The sequence below is a fragment of the Plectropomus leopardus genome, chromosome 18, assembly GCF_026936395.1.
Source record: "Plectropomus leopardus strain MGB_pleo_1.0 chromosome 18, ASM2693639v1, whole genome shotgun sequence".
NCBI lineage: Eukaryota > Metazoa > Chordata > Actinopteri > Perciformes > Serranidae > Plectropomus > Plectropomus leopardus.
In genome coordinates this window covers 17,706,806-17,726,845 of record NC_142193.1, presented here as the reverse complement: position 1 = coordinate 17,726,845, position 20,040 = coordinate 17,706,806, and the positions used below count along the sequence as shown (strand labels likewise).

The 20,040-nt window shown below is 38.1% G+C and overlaps 1 protein-coding gene across 1 annotated transcript; it reads right to left on the bottom strand.

Annotated features, from left to right (window-relative positions):
• Window positions 1-4,662: 4,662 nt before the first annotated feature.
• On the bottom strand, window positions 4,663-19,930 carry LOC121956076 (transmembrane protein 235). Its single transcript, XM_042504165.2, has 4 exons — window positions 19,436-19,930; window positions 18,229-18,306; window positions 17,575-17,712; window positions 4,663-6,039 (listed from the first exon to the last, which is right to left on the bottom strand). The coding sequence occupies exons 1-4, from the start codon at window positions 19,605-19,607 to the stop codon at window positions 5,795-5,797; spliced, it is 633 nt and encodes a 210-aa protein (XP_042360099.1). The 5' UTR covers window positions 19,608-19,930; the 3' UTR covers window positions 4,663-5,794.
• Window positions 19,931-20,040: the final 110 nt, after the last annotated feature.

The following is a 20,040-nucleotide window of genomic DNA, read 5'->3' as shown; positions in this document are numbered from 1 at the left end:
TAACTGTATGAGCTCCTACAGTGTGTCAAATGATATATATTTATGTTAACCCCTTGATGGCAACAAATGGAGAAAAGCCACAGTATATTGCTCATAGAGGTTCACTGAGTCAAGTCAAAAGAAACGCAATTTGGAAATGAATCCAAATGTGTTGGAGCAATCACACAAAAAGCTAAAAGTCCAATTTAACTTTGTTTCACAGACCGCTCAAGGGCTCTATTGCTGGGCAAAAGTCCACGGCTCTGAACAAAGACAAATTTCATAAAGGCCACTGAAGAGCCATCTCACGAAACAAGAGAACTGATTTATAAATGTACTGAGTGATTGCATGTTTGGGAGCTTTAAAAAACGGCAGTCCGAGGAGAAATTTTGAGCGAGGAGAGTGGTTCTGATGAAAAGACGCTGTGCTTCTTTAATAAATTCTTAAAACGGAGGTTGTCCAAGTCAAAATTACTGCACTCTGTCAAGGACAAGGGCACAAACCAAGGAGTAATGGCTTTGCACCAAGTTTGGTGCTCTTCTGCCAGTGAGGATTGAATTATTATGTTCCATAAAAGTTTAATGGGATTTCAGCAGGCCTAATATATAAAAGGGGGTGCTGCAAAACCAAGCTGCTGTGCTTCAGTCCCTCCTTTATAGCTCCCTGCTCTCTGTTCCATCAGAGACAGGATTACCAGACAGGATGCAGCCTCACAAACAGCTGAGTGGACACAATGTTTCATGGTTTGGATTTTGATTCACTGGCTGAGGCACTTTAAATCACATTGCAAATTACTTAGTACATCTAGGCAAAGCACACCTTTCAATGCTACAGTGTCCATTTTTGCCACAAGCATCTTCAGCAAAGACTTTTGCACTGCTTTTTCCCCATTGCAGCACTGAGTGGTGTAATTTAAAAGTGAGTTTAATGCAGGTCTACATCTTAGGGTCAAAAATTCCACTTAAAACATGATCAGTGCACCTCACATTTTGGCCTGCAACCTTAAAAGCCTTTGTGTGTATAATTAAGGTTTTATTTCCTGTGAGCTTTTTTTAATATTGAATTTTTTCATTTTGGGGGGGATGATTCACTTTTTCTCGTGTGTGACAGGCAGTTTATCAGCATAATTGTAATGCTGCAAAAGCATCAACTGAATTGAGATTTCTTGGTGATTACTGGTGTAAAATTCCTGTAGGAACACTATCTGACACTGCATAGTGGCAGTCTGTGACAAAGTTGGCAGGCTTGATCATAATCTCTCAGTAGATAAACAAGTTGTCAATGTACCGATACTTTGCTTAAATGCACTTTCATACCCACAATTATCTCTGTTAAAGCTCATATTAATGACAGCATATCAGGAATGTTTATAGATGCTAAAGGCTGCTGGTATTGTCGTAAGATTATTCTTTAATGAGCACTCTGTGGAGTTGTCTTTGTATACACCTCTGTTTTTATATATTTTACTATTTTACATGCATTCCCCTTTTTAAATGCACTTTTTATATAGAGCAAAAAAATTATGCAAACCTTGCCTGGGTCCAGACCAATGAGCACCGCAGGGAGCCTCTATTCGCTAATCAGCGCCACAGGTACGAATATCGCTAATGTCTGTTATCAAGGGCTGTCAAGCAGTGTGAGCACTACAGACAGGACAGACACTGCTATCGAGGCTGTTCTAAACTGACATGTCTTCAGGGGTGGCTGTGGCTCAGGAGATAAGAGTGGGTTGTCCAGTAATTGAAAGGTTGGTGGTTTGATCCCAGGTTTCTCCAGTCCCCTTCTACTGTAAAGATTAACTATTTGTTTTAATTTTAAAAACTAAGTGTCCAGGTTACCATTGCTTTTAATTTTCTTCTCTAATTTTTCTAACGATTTAACTTCTCTTCTAAAATTCAGCCAATGTAAAAATTTAAGGCAGTGCAGACACCAACAGTTTTAAGTTAAAACAAATATATTAGTTTTACTATGTGTCAATATCAGTGGCAAGATATTCAACCCAAAAGATCCCAGTGGCTCCTGATTGCTCTGGGAGTACCATCGGTTACTGGCTTGACCAGTACCTTGAGCGGCCTCGGCCACAACTGTGTGTATGTCGGTGTGAATGTGACATGCAGTGTAAACGCGCTTTGAGTGGAAGACAAGAAGACTCGGCGCTATATAAGCGTCGGCCCATTTACCATTCTCAATATCACCTGACATCATAGTTTGTTTTTACTTTGCTGCCCTCCACTCTCAAAACCCCGGCACGACAGGTATGTTGGTATGGCTACACATTACACAGATTCAGGTGAATATGTTGGTCTCAAGTGATTGGTTTGGTAAAGATCAAATTCACCTCCCCTATAAAAATTCGGTTCGCCTGGATGCAGTCTCAGACTGAAGATGGAAATGGAGTGTAATGAGTTGAAAATTCTGTCTGATATCAACTGCAAACCCCGTTTTGAAAGCTTTGGATCTGCATTGCTCATATTACTGTCTTATAGTTTTCTTCACCTCCTTTTACAGCACATTTGCCACCTTTTACAGCAAATTACCCACATAAAAGCTGGTAATTCACTGAATATTATGAACCCACAGTTGCCACATCTCCAATGTATTGTTAAAAAGATTAATGTAACTTTTATCGACAACTGCATTGTAGCAGTATTGTGACATTTTTTGCCAGACCTTTCTGAATTATTCTCAGGCTGTCTTAAACTATTTTTTACACAATTGTTTTCTTTCTTGCTTCTGACTCCTGATGCGCTTCATTTACATTCAGAGGCAGCCTGGATTTATCCCAAGGCACAGCAGCTAAGTATTCTAGGAACTTGAAGACGTATTGTCTCAGAATTATATTGTATACAGAGCATGTAAATCCAACAGTGCATGAGTGAGCATATAACCATCACATTTTAGATCTTACTGTCTCACAACACAATAATCTTCAGGATGTTTCAACAATTGGATTACACTGTTTACGCTGTTTCACTGGCATTTAAAAGCATTTCATCAATGTTTCTGTTGCCTACATACAGTTTGCACTCACACCGCAGCAGGATAAATGTTTCATTTCAGCTTTAGCTAAGTTAATCTTTTCATTTATAAACACATAAGCATGATTTGTTATGATCCTGAAAAGGCAACAACACAATACATTTTACAGCAATACAAAGTGCTATGTGTTGTATTTCTTCTTTTTACTTTCAGTAAAGAAGTCTCATTCCTAGAAATGGACAGCACAGACATAACATTACAATATCTAGCTATTAACTACTGCAAAGCATGCAGCAACACTTGCACATATGTATTCTGTACTGCTGAAACCAGTTTGCAAGATCCCCAAGAGTGCACTTCGGTTGTAACTTCAGCCCTGTTTTCATGATTAACCTTAGAAACTTGGATCGATGTCATGTGCTGCACTCAGACACCTTCCACAAGTATTAAAACCTTTCAACCCCGAGCAAATTGGTTTGATTTCTTTTGTGAACCATGGGGGAAAAGGTAATGAGCAAATTGGCAAGAAATGTTCTGCAAATTGCAAGAAATAAGTAGGTTTAGCAGATTTTTAGAAAAAAGCTAGGGTGACATATTTCTTTTTAAATTCTTTTTTGCTATTTTATTGAAAAAAATTGTATATAAATAATAAAAAATAAAAAATATATATATATTTTTTAGAAATGTTCCTATTCTTTTTTTCCCCAATGTATATACAAATTTAGGTTTATTCTTTTTCTTAAGTTGCTTATTCTTGTCTCCTCATGTTTTTGAAAGAAACCAAGCCAACTTGTGCAGGTTTCAAAGAGTTAATGCATTTACCAGTATAGGAAGTTTCTAAGCAGTAGGCACAAATTTTCTCTAAAAGTCACAATCCAACATTGTCTCAACATCTGCAAAATGCTAACTACTTTTCAAAAGCTGTGAAAATTGTATCTAACACAGCAGCTTTTCTGTTATGAAATACAGAAACTATCTGTTCTGCTGGTTTTCTGCTGCAGATTCAGCAATGTTTTCACTTGAATGAAATGCCTTGATCCACTGATGTGAACCATATTTAAATGCATTATCCATATGGTGTACAGGAGGTGTTCTCCTCAAAAGATTTATACAGCATGCGTGGAAAAGAAATTATCCCATACAACTTCACTTCTCATTTTGTCTGCGGTGATATTTCAGGACAGTGAGTCTGTATTTGGTTCGTAGACGAAGCTGCTCTTTGTAAATTACAAACATATTTTGGGGCAAATCTCACCAAAAACCTACTGCTAAATGAATCACTACACAAACTCCTACATAATTTTTTACATAATGGTTACATTTATGGACAAACATGGCAACAAAAGGCTAACAGGGAAGAATAATACTTCTAATTTCGACAGTAATTACATTCTGAATGGTGAGCCCCTTTGTTCTGTTTGTGGCTGTATTATAATAATCTGGACTGGGACAATGGATACACAATGATACTGAGAGGATGAAAGGCAGCTGTCGTCATAACAAGCCAGCGGAAACAGCATCACTGATATAGCTATGTGCCTGTTTTTGCAGTTATGTAAATCTAGCTTGCATTTACATTTTGTTGCTTTGGCCTTTGACCTGTTTGATAATATTACAAGACGACATTCAAATCTGTTTTACATCAGTACAAAAAAATAAATAAAAAACAACAGCAATAATATACCATTCTGTGGGCTTTTACATTCTGAGAGCACAATGCATTGCCCTGTTTTTCTGAATTACGAAAGAAATCTGAGAAACCTTTCCTTTTTTTTAAATTAATTAACAAGATTATTATTTAAGAATTCTGAGAAAAGTTCGATGGACCAAATCTGCTCTGTTTTTCCAGCCTGTTCTCATTTCGAAGTTGTCAAATACTGCTGCTCGGTCATATTTCAGCGTCAGAGAGTGATGGTGAAATTAGACGGTGTAGGGTGGCTGAACTGCACCTTTCACAGCAGTATGATATGCCACTGGTTGAATGGACGGCACCTGTTGCGGTTCAATATATGCTGACAGGCGGTGTCAGTTTATGGCACAACCAGACAGAATCTGTCACGGAAGTATGATATGCCGCTGGATGTTACAAATGCTGTCAGTAACAACTTAATATAAGGAGCCCAAAAGTTCCTATAAGTCCGGCAGGAGGAGAAGAGGATGGGCCCAGCAAACCATTGACTTTCACCCAGGAGTTGACTGTTTGCTTGTATGAGTGTCGAGCCAAACCATGATGTTTTTTTTCTAAAAAACTAACCAGGTGCTTTTGTTGCCTAAACCTAACCATGTGCTTGTGTTGCAGAGGGATACAAATGTAATTATGAGGTGTTTTACCGATGGTGTAAGTTTATTTTGATAACCTCACATCTGATGAGCAGAAAATGTATTTTTCCAGTGAAAATAGAAGTGTATTTTGAAAAGACTCGATTTTAACAGGCCTAAATTTACACTCTGTCCCTGAATGTCAACAGCAAATGGAGGAGGATACCTATAACACGTAATATGTAGAGTTTAACAGCTCTGACCAAGCAGCGATATTTGACAATTGGGGATGAGAATGTTCATTTTTCTTACTTAATGAAGTTATTATTATTATTATTATTATTATTATTATTATTATTATTATTATTATTATTATTATTATTATTATTATTATTATCATTTATTCTGACAAAAGTTTAAATTAAAAAAATTACTTGGTTTCCTGAATGAAGGAGAAAAATTCTTATTTTTATGAATTAACAAGATTATTATTTTGTTGATTCAGGAAAAAAACAGAGCCATTTTTTCTCTCATTATGCTTCTATATCATTCACTTGATCACCAAAAAATATAAATCTATAACATAGCGATGGTCACACCAGAGTCATAGCATCCCTTCATCTGAGTTATTCTGGCAGCTAGCATGAGCAGCAGGCCGGTGACCACTTCCAGGCTGTAGGAGAGCCACGCTATGGCGAAGGACCATCCGAAGGACACGTCCACATGGGCGAGGCTCTCTGGGGACACTATCTGCTGGAACTCCTCCATGGCCAGGTCAGAGTATCTGACGTAGATGCTGACCCCAGACAGGGTAAAAAGACCTGTTAATACACAGAAACAGACAGATGGCACCACTGAACACATTGCATTGTGCCTGTGCCATGGAAATGGATCCATGTTGAAGGATTACTGTAATGAATTCTCAAGGCATGAGACCCTTCTCAGCTAATCAAACACTATAATCATCATGATGTCTTATATTAAACCACTTTTACAATGGGGTCATTAAGGTGACAAAATAATTAGCAAATAATCCTTTTTCAACCTAATTATATTCAGTTAACTCAATGGATTTCATTAGATAACAGACTTGGCTCATTAATGAGAAACAATTAGTATAATCTTGAAGAATAAACTATTTAAAGCAGTTGCAAGAAAATTATTTTCGTTCTCATTCATATGCAAATTATTCCAGTAAAGTGCTTCTAAATATAATCAAATCATTTACTCAACAGGAGCACTCCCTACGTAATAAATTTCTACGGTGTATCGTTTTTTTGTTTGTTTTTGAGTTCCCAAACAGATGAGTCATGAACAAAAACCCAGCTAAGTTATTCTGACAGGAACAACATCACTGAATGCCAACCCCCAAAAAACGCTTCAAATACCGAGGAGCCACCACTGCATGTGCAATTCAGACTGACCTTTAGAGTGGCACCATGGAAGGCAGAGGCACTACACACTGCACAATCATCTGTAATTAACCCGGGTTAATTGCAAATGATCATTCAAAATCACAACTGTGGGCTCTCTCAAAATCTATGATGTGCTTGATTAGCAGGTGAGCACATCAGAGTAGATAGAGGGAGCAGAAAGATAGAAAGACAGAAAGAAAGGCTAGCAAGTACCAATGCCATGAACAGTACTATCTGCAGACATCCCTTTCAGAAAGGGCTAGGGGACTATACTTTATTTATCAGAGTAGGGGGGTAGCTGCGGTGTGACTTCGTTTTTATATCATGACCCTCCCCAGAGCCAGCAATATTTTTCCTTGAGGATTCCAGAGGGACTGGAGGAAAATGAATGACCCTCCCTCCACCATTAATAATATCTCACGGTCCACAGCTATGAGAAAAGATGTGATTTTGGAGATTTATTATTTGAGAAAACATGCCTTTCCAACCGAGGTTTTGGGGTTCTAGTGGAATATATAAATACAAAATGCAGCTGTTTAAAGTTGTCCCTGCCCAAAGCCAAACCCCAAAAAACATAACTCTGTCCCCAGTGCTTAAAAAATAATTTTGATTGTCTTCCCAGTTTTGCACTAACCCCCCCATATAAGTAATAGTTAACAGTCCCTAGCAAATAATTTTCACATAGATTAATCTTGTTAAATTCAGTCACACCCCCAGATTTTTCATAGGGGAAATGCAGGAATTCACAAATGCCGTTGAAGTATATAGGCTAGTTGACAACTATGTTAATAATGGAGAATTGGAATCGCATACTGCTGTCTCATTATCTGATGTGCATAGCAATACAGTTTGCATTTTGAGCAAAACAACAGTCATGTTTAAATGTGTATCAATATGGAGATTCATTGTTCTTCAAATAGGCTGGCTTTCCTTTTTCTTAAAAAGACAAATATAGCCAATCGTTTTAGTTTGAAGGTGTAGGGTAGAATACATATGATTGTAAGGAATAAAACACTTACTGGGAATAAACCTTCTCAAGTTTAGGGGAGACTTGTGGGTAGCAATAGAACGGATTTTCATTTAGAGATTTTGAGGTAAGAGTTCAAAAGACCCCTTTGAAAATGGCCTTGCCAGTCATCCCTCACCAAAATTTTACCAAACTTTGGAGTGTTATTTAGCTCCCTTCCTGAGAGGCTGTGCCGACGTTGTTGATACCAGTGGTCACCTTAGCTGTCTAGTTTCACAAGATACCACACCTTTGTGCTTCACGAGTGCGTCACAGCCTCATAAAGATAACAGTTTCAGTCTCCAATTACAGAATTTACACACAGCAGATTTGTTTCATTTAACTTTTCTCAGAATTCTTAAATAATGATCGTGTTTATTTAAAAAGAGATGATAGGGCAGAATTTTCATTGTACACAATGACGCCACTGGTTGAAGGACATTGGTTATTGTAGTGTGACAGAAATAAATGGAGTAAATACTAAAAAAGTTTATACAAGTGCTCATTAACACAGTCTGTCTGATACTTAGCTTTCCATTGCAGTCTATTAGTGCTCCTACATGGGCCAGCTTTCACCTTAGTTCTACTCTACAATACATCCATTATGTATTGTCTTCTGTGTACTCCATGGCTTTTGGTAGTTCCCTTGGACTTCAAGCGAGGTCTGAGCTCTTACCGCACCACTGCCACACTAAGGATTTGTTAAACATCTATTTTGTTCACTTAGAAAAGCAATATTAGCTGAGACATTTCAATGGAGTAAAGCTAGCTTTTTAAAATGATCTTGAGCTGCAGAGCTGCAGAATCAGACCTGAAGCCAGAATGCCGTACATTGTACACTATCTCTCACACAAACATTTCTAACTCAGATATAGGTTGTTTTGGGGTGTAAAGTGCATCTGTATTGTCTTGTGTCGAAAAGGGACGCTATTGGACTTGGCTCACCTGCACCCTTTCAGAGTAATTGAACATCCTTTCTTTGTGTGCTCCCATTTGAACAGATGCAGGTTCAGCTGTGATTTCTCAGGTAAGACCTATAATCAACTTGAAACATGTTACAGCAGGACTGTAGCTGTTCAGCTTTATCCCACCAGGGGATTTCAATCTTATTTCAAGGGCATCGGAAAAAGCATCTTTGGAAAATTTTTCTGTTTTTAGTATTTTTCCAATCTGCTTCCACTTGGCACTTTAGCTTGTGTATGTTGTATGTACTATTGATAAACTATTGATAAATCTGTTACTAATTGTTGTTATATTGCATGTTGTCCAAAACAGGCCTGTCTTGAGAATGAGACTCATCATCTCTCAATGAGATTACCTGTACAAAGGTTAAATTGAATAGAAATATACCTTTTCATTTCTGTCAGTGCCAATGTGATAATTAAAAATAACTGGTCAATATAAGCTAACACTAGCTGACCCAAGAAATGATCTGTTGCTTGCTGTTGAATGTGAATGATTCATGCTCCACAATTTCTGGAACTTGAGTGAAGAAGCACAGTAGGCAACAGGAACTCATTTCTATACCCCCCTGCGAGTCACAAGTCCACCATTAGACTGTAACCTGGATTGTCATACTCTGGTTTCATCACTGAAATTGAAAAGCAGGAAGCATTTTATGTGTGTTCACTATGGAAAATATAATCTTCAGTCATTGTCAGAGGAAAAATCATCTCCGTAAACCTTTGTTTGCTCTCTTGGCTAGATTGTCTTTTGGCTTTAATGGATGTGACAGAGCCACTGATGTAAAACCAGAGCTTGCCCTTTTTAAAAGAATATGACATTTTGGGAAATGTGCTCATTCACTCTCTTGTGGAGACTGAGATGAAACTGATACCACTCTCAAACCTGTCCTTTGAAGCAAGAGCCGGAAGACGATTAGTAGGGGACACAGCTAATCTGGCTCCATCCAAATGTAAAAAATCTGTCTCAAGCACCCTCTAAAGATCTTTAATCGACACAGTAAATCTTGTGCAATCAGTTAACAAACAGGAATGTAAAAATGTGTGTGGTTGTGGTTTCACAGTAAGGAGCTGGAACTGTTTGTTTTTTTTACCAGCTTTCCTAATGGATAGAAAAAGGGTGTTCTTACTCTTCTCATAAGATATGCCCCAAAATGTCAAAGTATTGTTGTGTTATGTTTGTACATCAATCGAGTTCTAGTTCCCTCTCAGATAACCTGTCCTGCTCTTCGAGCCAAGGAGAGAGTCGCATAGAGTGGGCAGTTCTACTCCCTGGAGGGTGAGCGCTAGATCTAATTATACTGGAACAAGCATTTCTGTGTTGAAGGGTGAAAAAGAGCTACCAACTGTTTTGCTTTATTGCAGATTCGGCACTGACTCTAAAGTTAACGTTTCCCATAATGTTGGGATGCAATGTATGGAAATTAATGAGGTAGAAAAATTTCATTATTGAAGTTATCTTTTAGTGCACAGTTAAATGTTATTTAATCTAAATATAATGAATCTGAACCTAAAGTAGTACTTTTTGTCTGTTACCTCTCTTGTAGAACTATGGTCAGATGTTTTACTGATGACGGCAGGGGGTCAGGATGTCGTGCAATTTAAAGCAACTCGTTTTCTGAAGCACAACTTCCTTGACATTTGAATTATACATAATTAACAGATACAATAGGCCAACTAGTGAGAGAAAAAAATGTGGGCTTCAAATAATCCTGGGCTGATTCTCCTCATGGAGGTTTTCAGATCTTTGCAGGAGGAGCTCAATCCGACGTTAGAGGGAGAGGTGATGTTTGGGGATTGTTGAACTCTGAATAATGCCTTTTCTCCAAAGGGCTATGAGTATGATTGGGTTTGTTCGTATTTTGCTTTTCTACAGAAATATGTCAAATTGCATGTATTTTAGTATTTTGTGTGTATGTGAGAAATTCATGATGAAGGTCCATGCTAATTAAGATTAAGTCTGACATTTGAATTTTTTGATTGGTTTTTTGGTTTTGGATTCAGAACTATGTTTTTGCATTCAGTATCACAGTAGCACTTCAATGATGCTCAGCAGGGTACTAGATACCTCAACGAATAGATGTCAGTGGCCTGTTACTGCCCTGACACACCAAGCCAGCAATTGGGGTCAATGTCAAAAAGTCAGTGAGCTGCTGTCCTCCTAGTTTTTGTGGTATGTCCCTCCCCTTTGGCCCTCGATGGCTCTTACCTTGTTGCTTTTTTTTTTTTTTTTACAGATTCCGCATGTTGAATCAGCGTTGGAAAAGGCAGAGCCTGTCTATGAGCAAAATCACTCTGATTGGCAGGTCAACTAGATGCATGAGAAGAGAAATGGAAGTGAGGAAGGTAAAGTAAATGGCTAAAGTCAGTGGGGCATAGACTGGGACAAACTGGTAATATTAGATAATTTTTTTATATATATATTTTTTAATTGTTGGTGTTATTGTTTGCTAGCGCTTGTTAAATATCACAGTCTTTCAATATCAGGTTGTGTTGTTAGTTTGATAACTGGCTAACATAAGTCTTGAATCTGTTCTGTTGGTCTTTCGGGTTTCCTTTTTGAATGATGAGACTTTTGTCTCCTGCTGATGTGTAAAGTTATTTCCTCTCATAGGCACAGAACGTATGTGCTGGTTGGTCATTGGCTGTAGTCTTTGGCTGTGTTCAGGAGTAACGTTTTGGCTGAGACACAGGCAGCAGGAGGCAACTTGAGGCCTTCACCACCAGTCTTTTCATGTTGGTTAACTAGATTTTTAATATTCTATAATATATTTTGATGTGGTGATATTTAAGGTACACATCATTACACAGTGGACAGCACTTTGGCAGCAGGAGTAGTTTGCTTTTTTTAATTAACCAATCAAGGCATGCTTTCATCAGAGGTTTTCACCCCACTCTGAAATGGTCTTGTTATGGTCTCATTTTATTATTTTCTGCTTTGTAGTCATACTGCAGCATTTACGATGACCTGAGGGGAAGCGAGTCAGCAGCTGTACCTCCTTGTTCTAAGGCAGAACAAAGACTGACACTTTATATGTCATTGTGGACAAACAGCTCATCCACTGACAGGGAGCCGTCTACCTAGCTGCATTTGATGAACTGTTTAAATCTCATGTTGTGTTCAACCTGTCCTATGAGGTGTCCTTGGCCTAGATGTACAACTTTGTGCAGACAACATATAACACTGACAATGGAACAATTCAGACCTCTAGAGTTTGCAAAACTTCTCAACTAGTGGTGATGAGATTTTAAGGATGTTTTGGTGTTTTATTTGTCAGGCTATGCATATCAGCTGTTGTTTCAAGTGCCTGAGCATTGGCCAAAAGTTCAACATTGCATCAAATTCACTGTATTTTTTCATGCTGACAAAAGAAATGAAGTGATTATGTTTAACAAAATGCATAAATGTTTATCAGAGAAAGTGAGGACACTTTCTTTTTTTTCTAGATTTTTCAATTTTATTTTACTTTTAATTTTTCTGCCTGTGCACTGGTGATGGCTTTGGTTGGAAGGTTGTGACCTCACAAAACACATTTTGGCCATAATTCAAGAGTTTATGTTCTAATTATGACAAAAAAATTCACAAAAATGTCTAGAGTAAACTGATTACATTTTATATGCAAAAGGTTGGAGGTCAGATACTATATTGGTGACTCTAATCATGGGTCAATCATTTGAAACTGTGCTGTCTGTATAGATCTTCTGTGCTGCTAGGGGGAAGGTGTGTGTGAAGCATCCATATTTTAGAATTTGTTGTCCTCTGCCGTAGCATCCATATTTTAAGCATTGTCTAATGACATGGCTAAAACTTTGTGTTCTTTCTTGTTCCTCTTGCAGTCCATCACAAGCTTGTAGGTTTTGCTGATATTGAGCTTCAGGTGATAGTCATTGCACCATGTGACAAAGCTCTCTCTTAGTTCTTTGTACTCTATTGTAAATTCTTACTAGGAATTATTTACTGTAATCATACATTTCAATATGGTGATAACTTCCATTTCACCAGAAAAAAATACACTAAATACCTTTTATTAAAGCCGTCATTTCATATATTATTGATCTGGACATACATGGATGAACTGTATCTTGACTGGTTGTCAGAGGCATACATCCGCAAAGTGGTAGTAGTAGTTAATTAACATTTCTACCTATATCAGTTAAAGGCTGAAGCTTATTTGGGCACAAGTTTATCAGTTTTCACTTTTCTCCAGTTTCAGAACTAAGAGATGCAACATGCAGGCTGTTAACATTTTTTATAAATCAGGCCTTGCACATGCGCACCCATATACTGCTAACTCACTTCAATCAATGAATCAATCAAGCAATCAATCAACCAATGACTTTATTTGTCACATGAAATCATAAGAATATTATTTCAGTGAAATGCATGTGGGGTTCATTTAGGATCCTAGTTGTTTGAGGGTAGAAGCTCTTCCTGAGCCTCTCTCTGCCAGCTTGGTGTAATGTGGGTATCTGGGTGGTTGCGATCTGTAATGACTTTCCTGGCTTTATTTTTGTATGGCTTGGTGTAAACATCCCTCAGGGTAAAGCAGCGACTATAGTAAGTCCAGCTAGTAGAAATACTCTTTGCAGGGCTTTGCAGTACTGTTCGGTGCAGTCTCCATACCAGGCAGTGAGTTTAAGATCATCAGTGGAAGACATCACCATAATATGGACCAATAAAACCATTTAGCATGAGTGATGGAAATGCATACACACATTTCTCATTTGACTTGCTAAATGGAGGCAAGGCCTGCACCATCTGCAGTTCCATTGAGGTGGAAATGCCAATGTTCTCCAAAAGAACTCATACCCTGTTATCTACTTTGTTGTTGATAAACTTCTGAATTGCCTTTTTCAGTAATTGTTGTCATACCTGCATAGTATTAGATGGAAAAGAGGAGGATGTTATGAAAGCTAACACTGCAGATTTAGAAGCCTTTTTAAAAGTGCATGTGGTTAAGATGATGGCCCGTACATTGTGCCTTTGTTGTCACTGCTCTAAATTGTGTTGCTAATTGTGTTTTTAACTTTAATTTTATAACCTCATGCAGTTTTAAGAGAACTAAAGTGAATTCTTGTAAGACTTGATATAATTTTGCCTTACAGTTTTTAGAAGAATAAACGTTACTTGTGGTCTTTAAAATGATCTATTGCAATTAACATTAAGATGTTTGTAGGAAGAAAAAAAGGAATGTAAATTAATTTGAGTGCTGAAATTTCAGTTAATTACTAGAAAATCCAGGAATGACACCGATTGTGCTGTTAACTGTAAACTGTTCACTGTAATACTTGCACTGGTACATGTAGAGTAAAAAGCATTCAGTTTGTTAAATTACTGTGTAAACTATGTAACGCTAGTGGTGACAATCAGAGTCAGTGTATCATTAAAATCACATTTTCTGGTGTTCTGAGATGATAATAAGTGTTAAATTTAACACTCACTGGCCACTGCCAATACTCTGTCAAAGTACTTTGCTGTGATCACCCCTTTTTTTCTGTCTATCAAAGAAAGTTTTGAAAGTGGAAGAGGATAGGTGTCTGCAGTCTTGTGATGTAGAGCTGTGGACAGGCCATTTGCTGCAAAGCCTGAAATTAGCTGTCTCTACTGTGTGACATGAAGGTTGGGCCTGTCAGCAGAGATGGCAAAGTATATTCAGTAATAAGACCCTCTACCTCTGTGACAGATTCATGCATCCAACCTCACCCGCATCCAAATGGAGATTCAAACTCATTTCCATTAAGTATGGACCTCATCAAATGCATTCTTTGATGGATATTCTATTTATTGTCACTGCTCAACAGCTGAACCCTTCACAGGAATGGAAGAAAAGCAATCTTGATATACTGTATTGCTGATGAAAGCATAACCCTGTACTCCCTTACTGTATAGGCAAAACCAACATTTCTGCTTGAAAAGGACTTTCCAATGTCTGTCAATAAGGACAATGCTCAGTCTTATCTTTGAGCTCCTATTCTGTTGGAAATTCAGTTTCAATTTTCCAGCATTTACTACTCTTTCATATGGACAGATCTCCTTTATGGCATCTGAAGTATTTCAAGGTTTATGATATGTTTAAGGCCATACTTCAGATATGTAATGGTTTTACCTGACAATCACAGCTGAACCTGCATCATTTTAAAGGGGAGCAAATAAAGACAGCAGGTTCAATTCACTCTGAAAAGGTGCAGGTGAGCCAAGTCCAATCATGAACATCAGTGTGGAAAATGGCACCCCATTTTGACACAAGAAAATACGGATGCACTCTACACCCCAAAATGAGCAATCTCTGAGTTAGAAATTTTAGTTTGACAAACAAAACAAAACAAAAAGTTTCTTGTTGAACTATGTATCGACTGGCCTTTAAAATTCACATCACACTCTGCAGCACTGATTAATCTGGCCTCAGGTCTGATTCTGCAGCTCTGCAGCTCAAGATGCTCTAAAAAAGCTGGCTTTCCTCTACTAAAATGTTTCAATTTGTATTGCTTTTCTAAGTGAGTGTAAATCCGTAGTGTTCTATAGATGTAATAGGAGCTCAGATCTCAAAAGTCAAAGGGAATGACAAAAAGCAAAAACAAAACAAAAACTACAAAAAAAATGAATCAACTAGAATGGGAATCTAACTGTGAGACAATGTTGTCACGAGCACTTCTATAAATTGATTTAGTATTTACTCTATTGATATCCACCACACTGCAATAAGTAGTGTTGCTTAATAAGTAACACCTTGGTGTAAATAACTGAAAGCAGAAATTGTTACCTTTAAGAGGCTGTGTATGAAGGTCAGTGTTATCAGGTAAACTAGACAACCACGGTGACCATTGGCACCAATCATGCTGTGCTAGCTTCTCAGGAAGAGGGCGAAATAGTGCTCCAAAGTTTGGCTAAATTTTGGGGATGGAAAACCTGCATGATCATTTTACAGGGGTCCCTCGACCTCTGACCGTCTGTATTTTATGCCAGTCCCATGAAGCTTTTTGCTGTCATTTGATTCCTAATCAAGACATCTGGAAGGAATTGCTTTACCTTTTCAATATCGACTTGAAAACTATTTTGTAATGCAAAATAATGGAATTGCACTATTTCACAGTTTTAAAAAAATAATTGTTTTGACAGCCCTAGTCTAAATTAGTTATTTGATGCTAGAAAAATAGCTTTTGAAGACATGGTTGATAGCTTGTGTGCATATTGGTGTGCACAAGTTCAATACGCTGCTCGTGATCAAACCGCTGACCTTCCGATTAGAGGACGAGCTGCTCTACCTCTTAGCCACAGCTGCACCGCTATTATTAAAAGTGCTCATAAACTCAGTATTTTATCAAATGTCCGGGCTGTGCCTTTGATGAGGTCACAATAACATTTAAAGGGGATGTGTGTTTATCATTTATCTGCCTGAGATTATCAATAAAACATTATGTGAGATAGGCCAAAATGTATCTAAAGGACTGTCTGTGTGATCACACTCAGTTTCAACAAAGAGGAAATTACATTTGTTGATATTTAATGGGGATGCCAGTTGAAACAGAGAATGACATGAGAGGGGATGCATTGATGATCTCTGGTTGAAGTCTGACTGAACCTTTTAATCAAGAACAAGCTCCTCTGTAATTTTGTGCCATTCTATCACAATCAGCAATCACTCCACATTCTGCGATCAATACTGATAATTATGTCCATGTCCAAAGTGAGAATGTTTGGTGGTTTGTTGTTCAAGGCTCATCAAGGAACAGCTTAATTATGATTTATCTTATGCAAATCTGACTGGCAAGCACTAAGAAAAAAATATCAAATCTTCACTACAAACTGTTTTAATTCACACAATACTACAGCACTGTAATGTTTTGTAAAGGGTGTCAAAGCTGTGATTCAGCATATGGTAGTCGTATTTATTACAAATGGTTCCACTACCATAATTGTATTATTCCCAAAATGTGACAAACAGATGGAATAAAGCTATATTAGTCTTGCACAGTGCACTCTTGTCAGTAAAAAAGTTTCTTTCTCCCAATTCCCTAATAAAATCCCAGAAACCAGTGTGAGTAAAAAGATCATTACCTAACTCAGCTCAATTAAAAGTCCAGTGTGTTGGATTTAGGGAAATATATTGGCAAAATAATTATATACTGGTGAATAATCACCTGATAATAAGAATCACTGTGTTTTCGTTAACTAAGAATAAGCTTTATCCACAGATTCTGCTATGTTCCACTACCATGTTTCTACATTAGCTCAAAACATACAAACCAAACACTGCCTTTAGATTGGACCATTTGCAGTTTTGTGTTGGCCACCGTAGTTAGCAGCCCTTCCGTGACAAGCCAAACAGCATTAGGAAGACATTGATTTTTAATATGAAACTGCTTTATTCTGTGCTTTTACTGGTTTCAATCACCGAGTCCTGGCAAAAACCTCCTAAACATCTGGGTCTTAAACTATAAGAGAAAAAGATAAGCATGCATCAGCAGGTGCTGGGCAAGCATCCTGTTTCTGACATTCCTAATAAGCATAGAAAAAACACTGATTTGTGACATAAAAACACTTTATTTGGTGATTTTACCAGTTCTAATCATCAGGTCCATTTGTTTTGGAGAGGAGAGAGACCTCTGCAGATAATTTGGCTCCAGGTTTAAACCTCCTGGACAATGAGCATTGAAGAAATTTGAAACGGGAGAAGTTCCTGCTGGTTGCAATATCCAGTACTCACCATTAGATGCCATCAAATCCCCTTAAATCTCACACACTGTTCCTTTAAGTCAGAAGTAAGTCAGAAGTGAGCGAGCAGGTGACAGTTAATTCCTAGGGTTTTCTTTGACACACACAAGGGCACACACCTGTATGTGTACAATGTGCCACCCACACACTTTCTCACACACATCTTGCATGCTAATGAACCCTTACAAAGGACTTGTTTTATAACAGCCTAGCCTGAGGCTCAGGAAAAATAAAACAATAAAAATTCTCTGTGGACTTACTGCAGAAGAAAACATAGGATGCGGATCCAGCCAGCAACTTTGGACTGCAAGCCAATGAACTGACAAGTCCAAAGATCCAGCTGAACACCAGCAGGACCAGGCTGAGGGGCAACACGATGACCACCACCTTGTGTAAGCCTGCAAATACACATGCACACAAAAACACAGTGCGGTTACTGTGTGCTTGAAAATTAAAAATGACTCCTGTGATTTTTTTAAGTGTCTTAACTACAAGTCATCTAGATATACTGCTGAGTGCAACCATTTTCAAAAGCAGCTGGGGTTTTTTTAGATTGATTTCTACCATTCAGGGAGCCACTGCTTGTCATTTTCATTGTTAGCTGGGGAGTAAAATAAAAAAAATTGAAAACTTGTTTAAGATAGCTTCTATCACAGTGGACAAGTTATTATTGTATTTCATGGTCAAAGTTGCAAACAGGGAGCGTTTCAGAAAATTCACCATCCTTTACAATAATGTACATGTTTTCCTTAGGTACGTTTTCTGGATTGGATTTGCAGACAGCACTCTGCCGCTTGTAAATGTAAGTTACTAAGCAGCCAGCTATCAGTTACTTTTTTCAGGAATCACTAATGTATTAATTTAAATCCACTTCTTTATGAACTCCTATGCCCATCAATTAAGAAATTACTCACCAAGAAGGTGCCTTTCTGCTTCTGATAGGCTGGACATATTTGCTGTGAAAGAGGGGATGACTGAGCTACTGTTCTCTCCTGAAAATGTCAAAGGAAAAGGTTAGACATGACAAGGTGCATGGACAGAGCTGACAAAATAGAAAACTGCCACTGGATACCAACCAAGGTCACTTTTTATCCAAGAATAGTACAAATAATGATCAGTTTATTAAGAAATGTAGCACGGTGTGTGCTCAAATTAGTCAAACCAATTAAAGACCTCTCTGTGTGACATATTTCCTCAGCCCTGCATGTGTGCACCTCTGCTGCTCCTGTGAACTCAGCCAGCGCAGTAGATGATATAACCATGTCAGAACACATTCCACCTATGCCACAGGTGCACTGCTTGAAGAGGTTAAATTGTTATGTTTGACTTATTACTCGGCTTTACTATGTGACAGGTGGGTGCCAGAAACACACTGGACACATGAGATCTCAAATTGTGCAGCCAGCAAACAGATTTGCAGCTGTATTAAAAAAAAAAGGATTTTCTTTGCAGCCTCCTACATGTTTGCCTGCAGCTGCCTGCAGATGTAAGAGCGTTAAAGCTATTGTAAAGAATGGCAAGAAAAAACTATGAATACTGGGAGATTTGGATCAATATATATATATATATGTGTGTGTGTGTGTGTGTGTGTGTGTGTATATATATATATATATATATATATATATATTTGCACTGTGTGGTAATTATACTAACTGAGTAAAAAGGGAGATTTTTATCATCTTTTTGAGGAGTGAATAATATTGCATTTATTTCTCCAAGCCACCTCTTCTGTGCATTGTGTCAGAAAACTAAGACTCACTGAAAGCAATTTTGTGTTAAGGAATAAATCATGGTAAATAGCTCCTGTCATGCTGCTGACTGAACATGGTTGGTAACACAGCTACAGGAAAGCGAGACCCATGTGTGTACAATGTTAGACCCAACGCCATCAAATTCACAGTGGCAGTTACATCGATTTTTCTTTTTGTCAACATCAGAGACGATCAATACTGGGATTTGCACAATTGAGATCAGGCGTTTTGTGCCACGGGACAAAAGCTTCTCAAAATGACTGTGTTCAGAAGCAGAGCAAAAGTTATTCTGCAAAAAAATAAGGTTGCATCCCATTTTATTACAGCTCATCCTCTGAACTGCATGTAGGTTTAAGTTGGATTGACATACCTTCAACAATTCGCCACAGTCCAGAATGTGAACTCAGGTCGTCTGAACATGTGCAGTTGGGTTTATTCACATCGATAATGTACCAGTAATCTGTCCCAATAGCCACAGCGAGGAGGCTAAAGCTAAGCAAACCAGTAAAGCCAGCGGCAAGAACCACCAGTCCGTACTTCATTATATACACTCTAAACGCAGAGCGCAGTTACTAGAATAGTCTGTGCAGTTTCTATATTTTTCCACAGTTATCTGTACAGACGCTCCAAGATGTGAGATGCGTAAAAGCTCTCCCGCTGGATCCTTCTGGTGGCTGGTTCTCCATGGCAGTCACGGTCCTAAAATGTAGTTCGGGATGAAAACTGAACAAAACACATCCCAGGAATAGTTAACTTTAAAATGAAAATAGGAGAAGAGGGAGATGCGTCCTCCTCGGCACCAGTTCACATTGCACTGTCAGGTAATTGCTGCTCACAGCGCTCTTGGATCGATCCACAGCATCAAGCTGAGAGAATAAAACGCCACACTCTCGGTGCAGAATTCCAAAATAAAATCGCGGAATATGTGTTGTGAATGTGTTTTGAATGTTTTTTTTTTTTCAGCAAGCTTGCCCA

Excerpts from the sequence above, each read along its gene's own strand:
- LOC121956076 (XM_042504165.2), bottom strand. The coding sequence starts at position 19,607 with ATGAAGTACGGACTGGTGGTTCTTGCCGCTGGCTTTACTGGTTTGCTT. Across the intron at positions 18,307-19,435 it reads ACTGTGGCGAATTGTTGAAG|GAGAGAACAGTAGCTCAGTC; the intron begins GTATGTCAATCC and ends TGACATTTTCAG. Across the intron at positions 17,713-18,228 it reads AGCAGAAAGGCACCTTCTTG|GCTTACACAAGGTGGTGGTC; the intron begins GTGAGTAATTTC and ends GTGTATTTGCAG.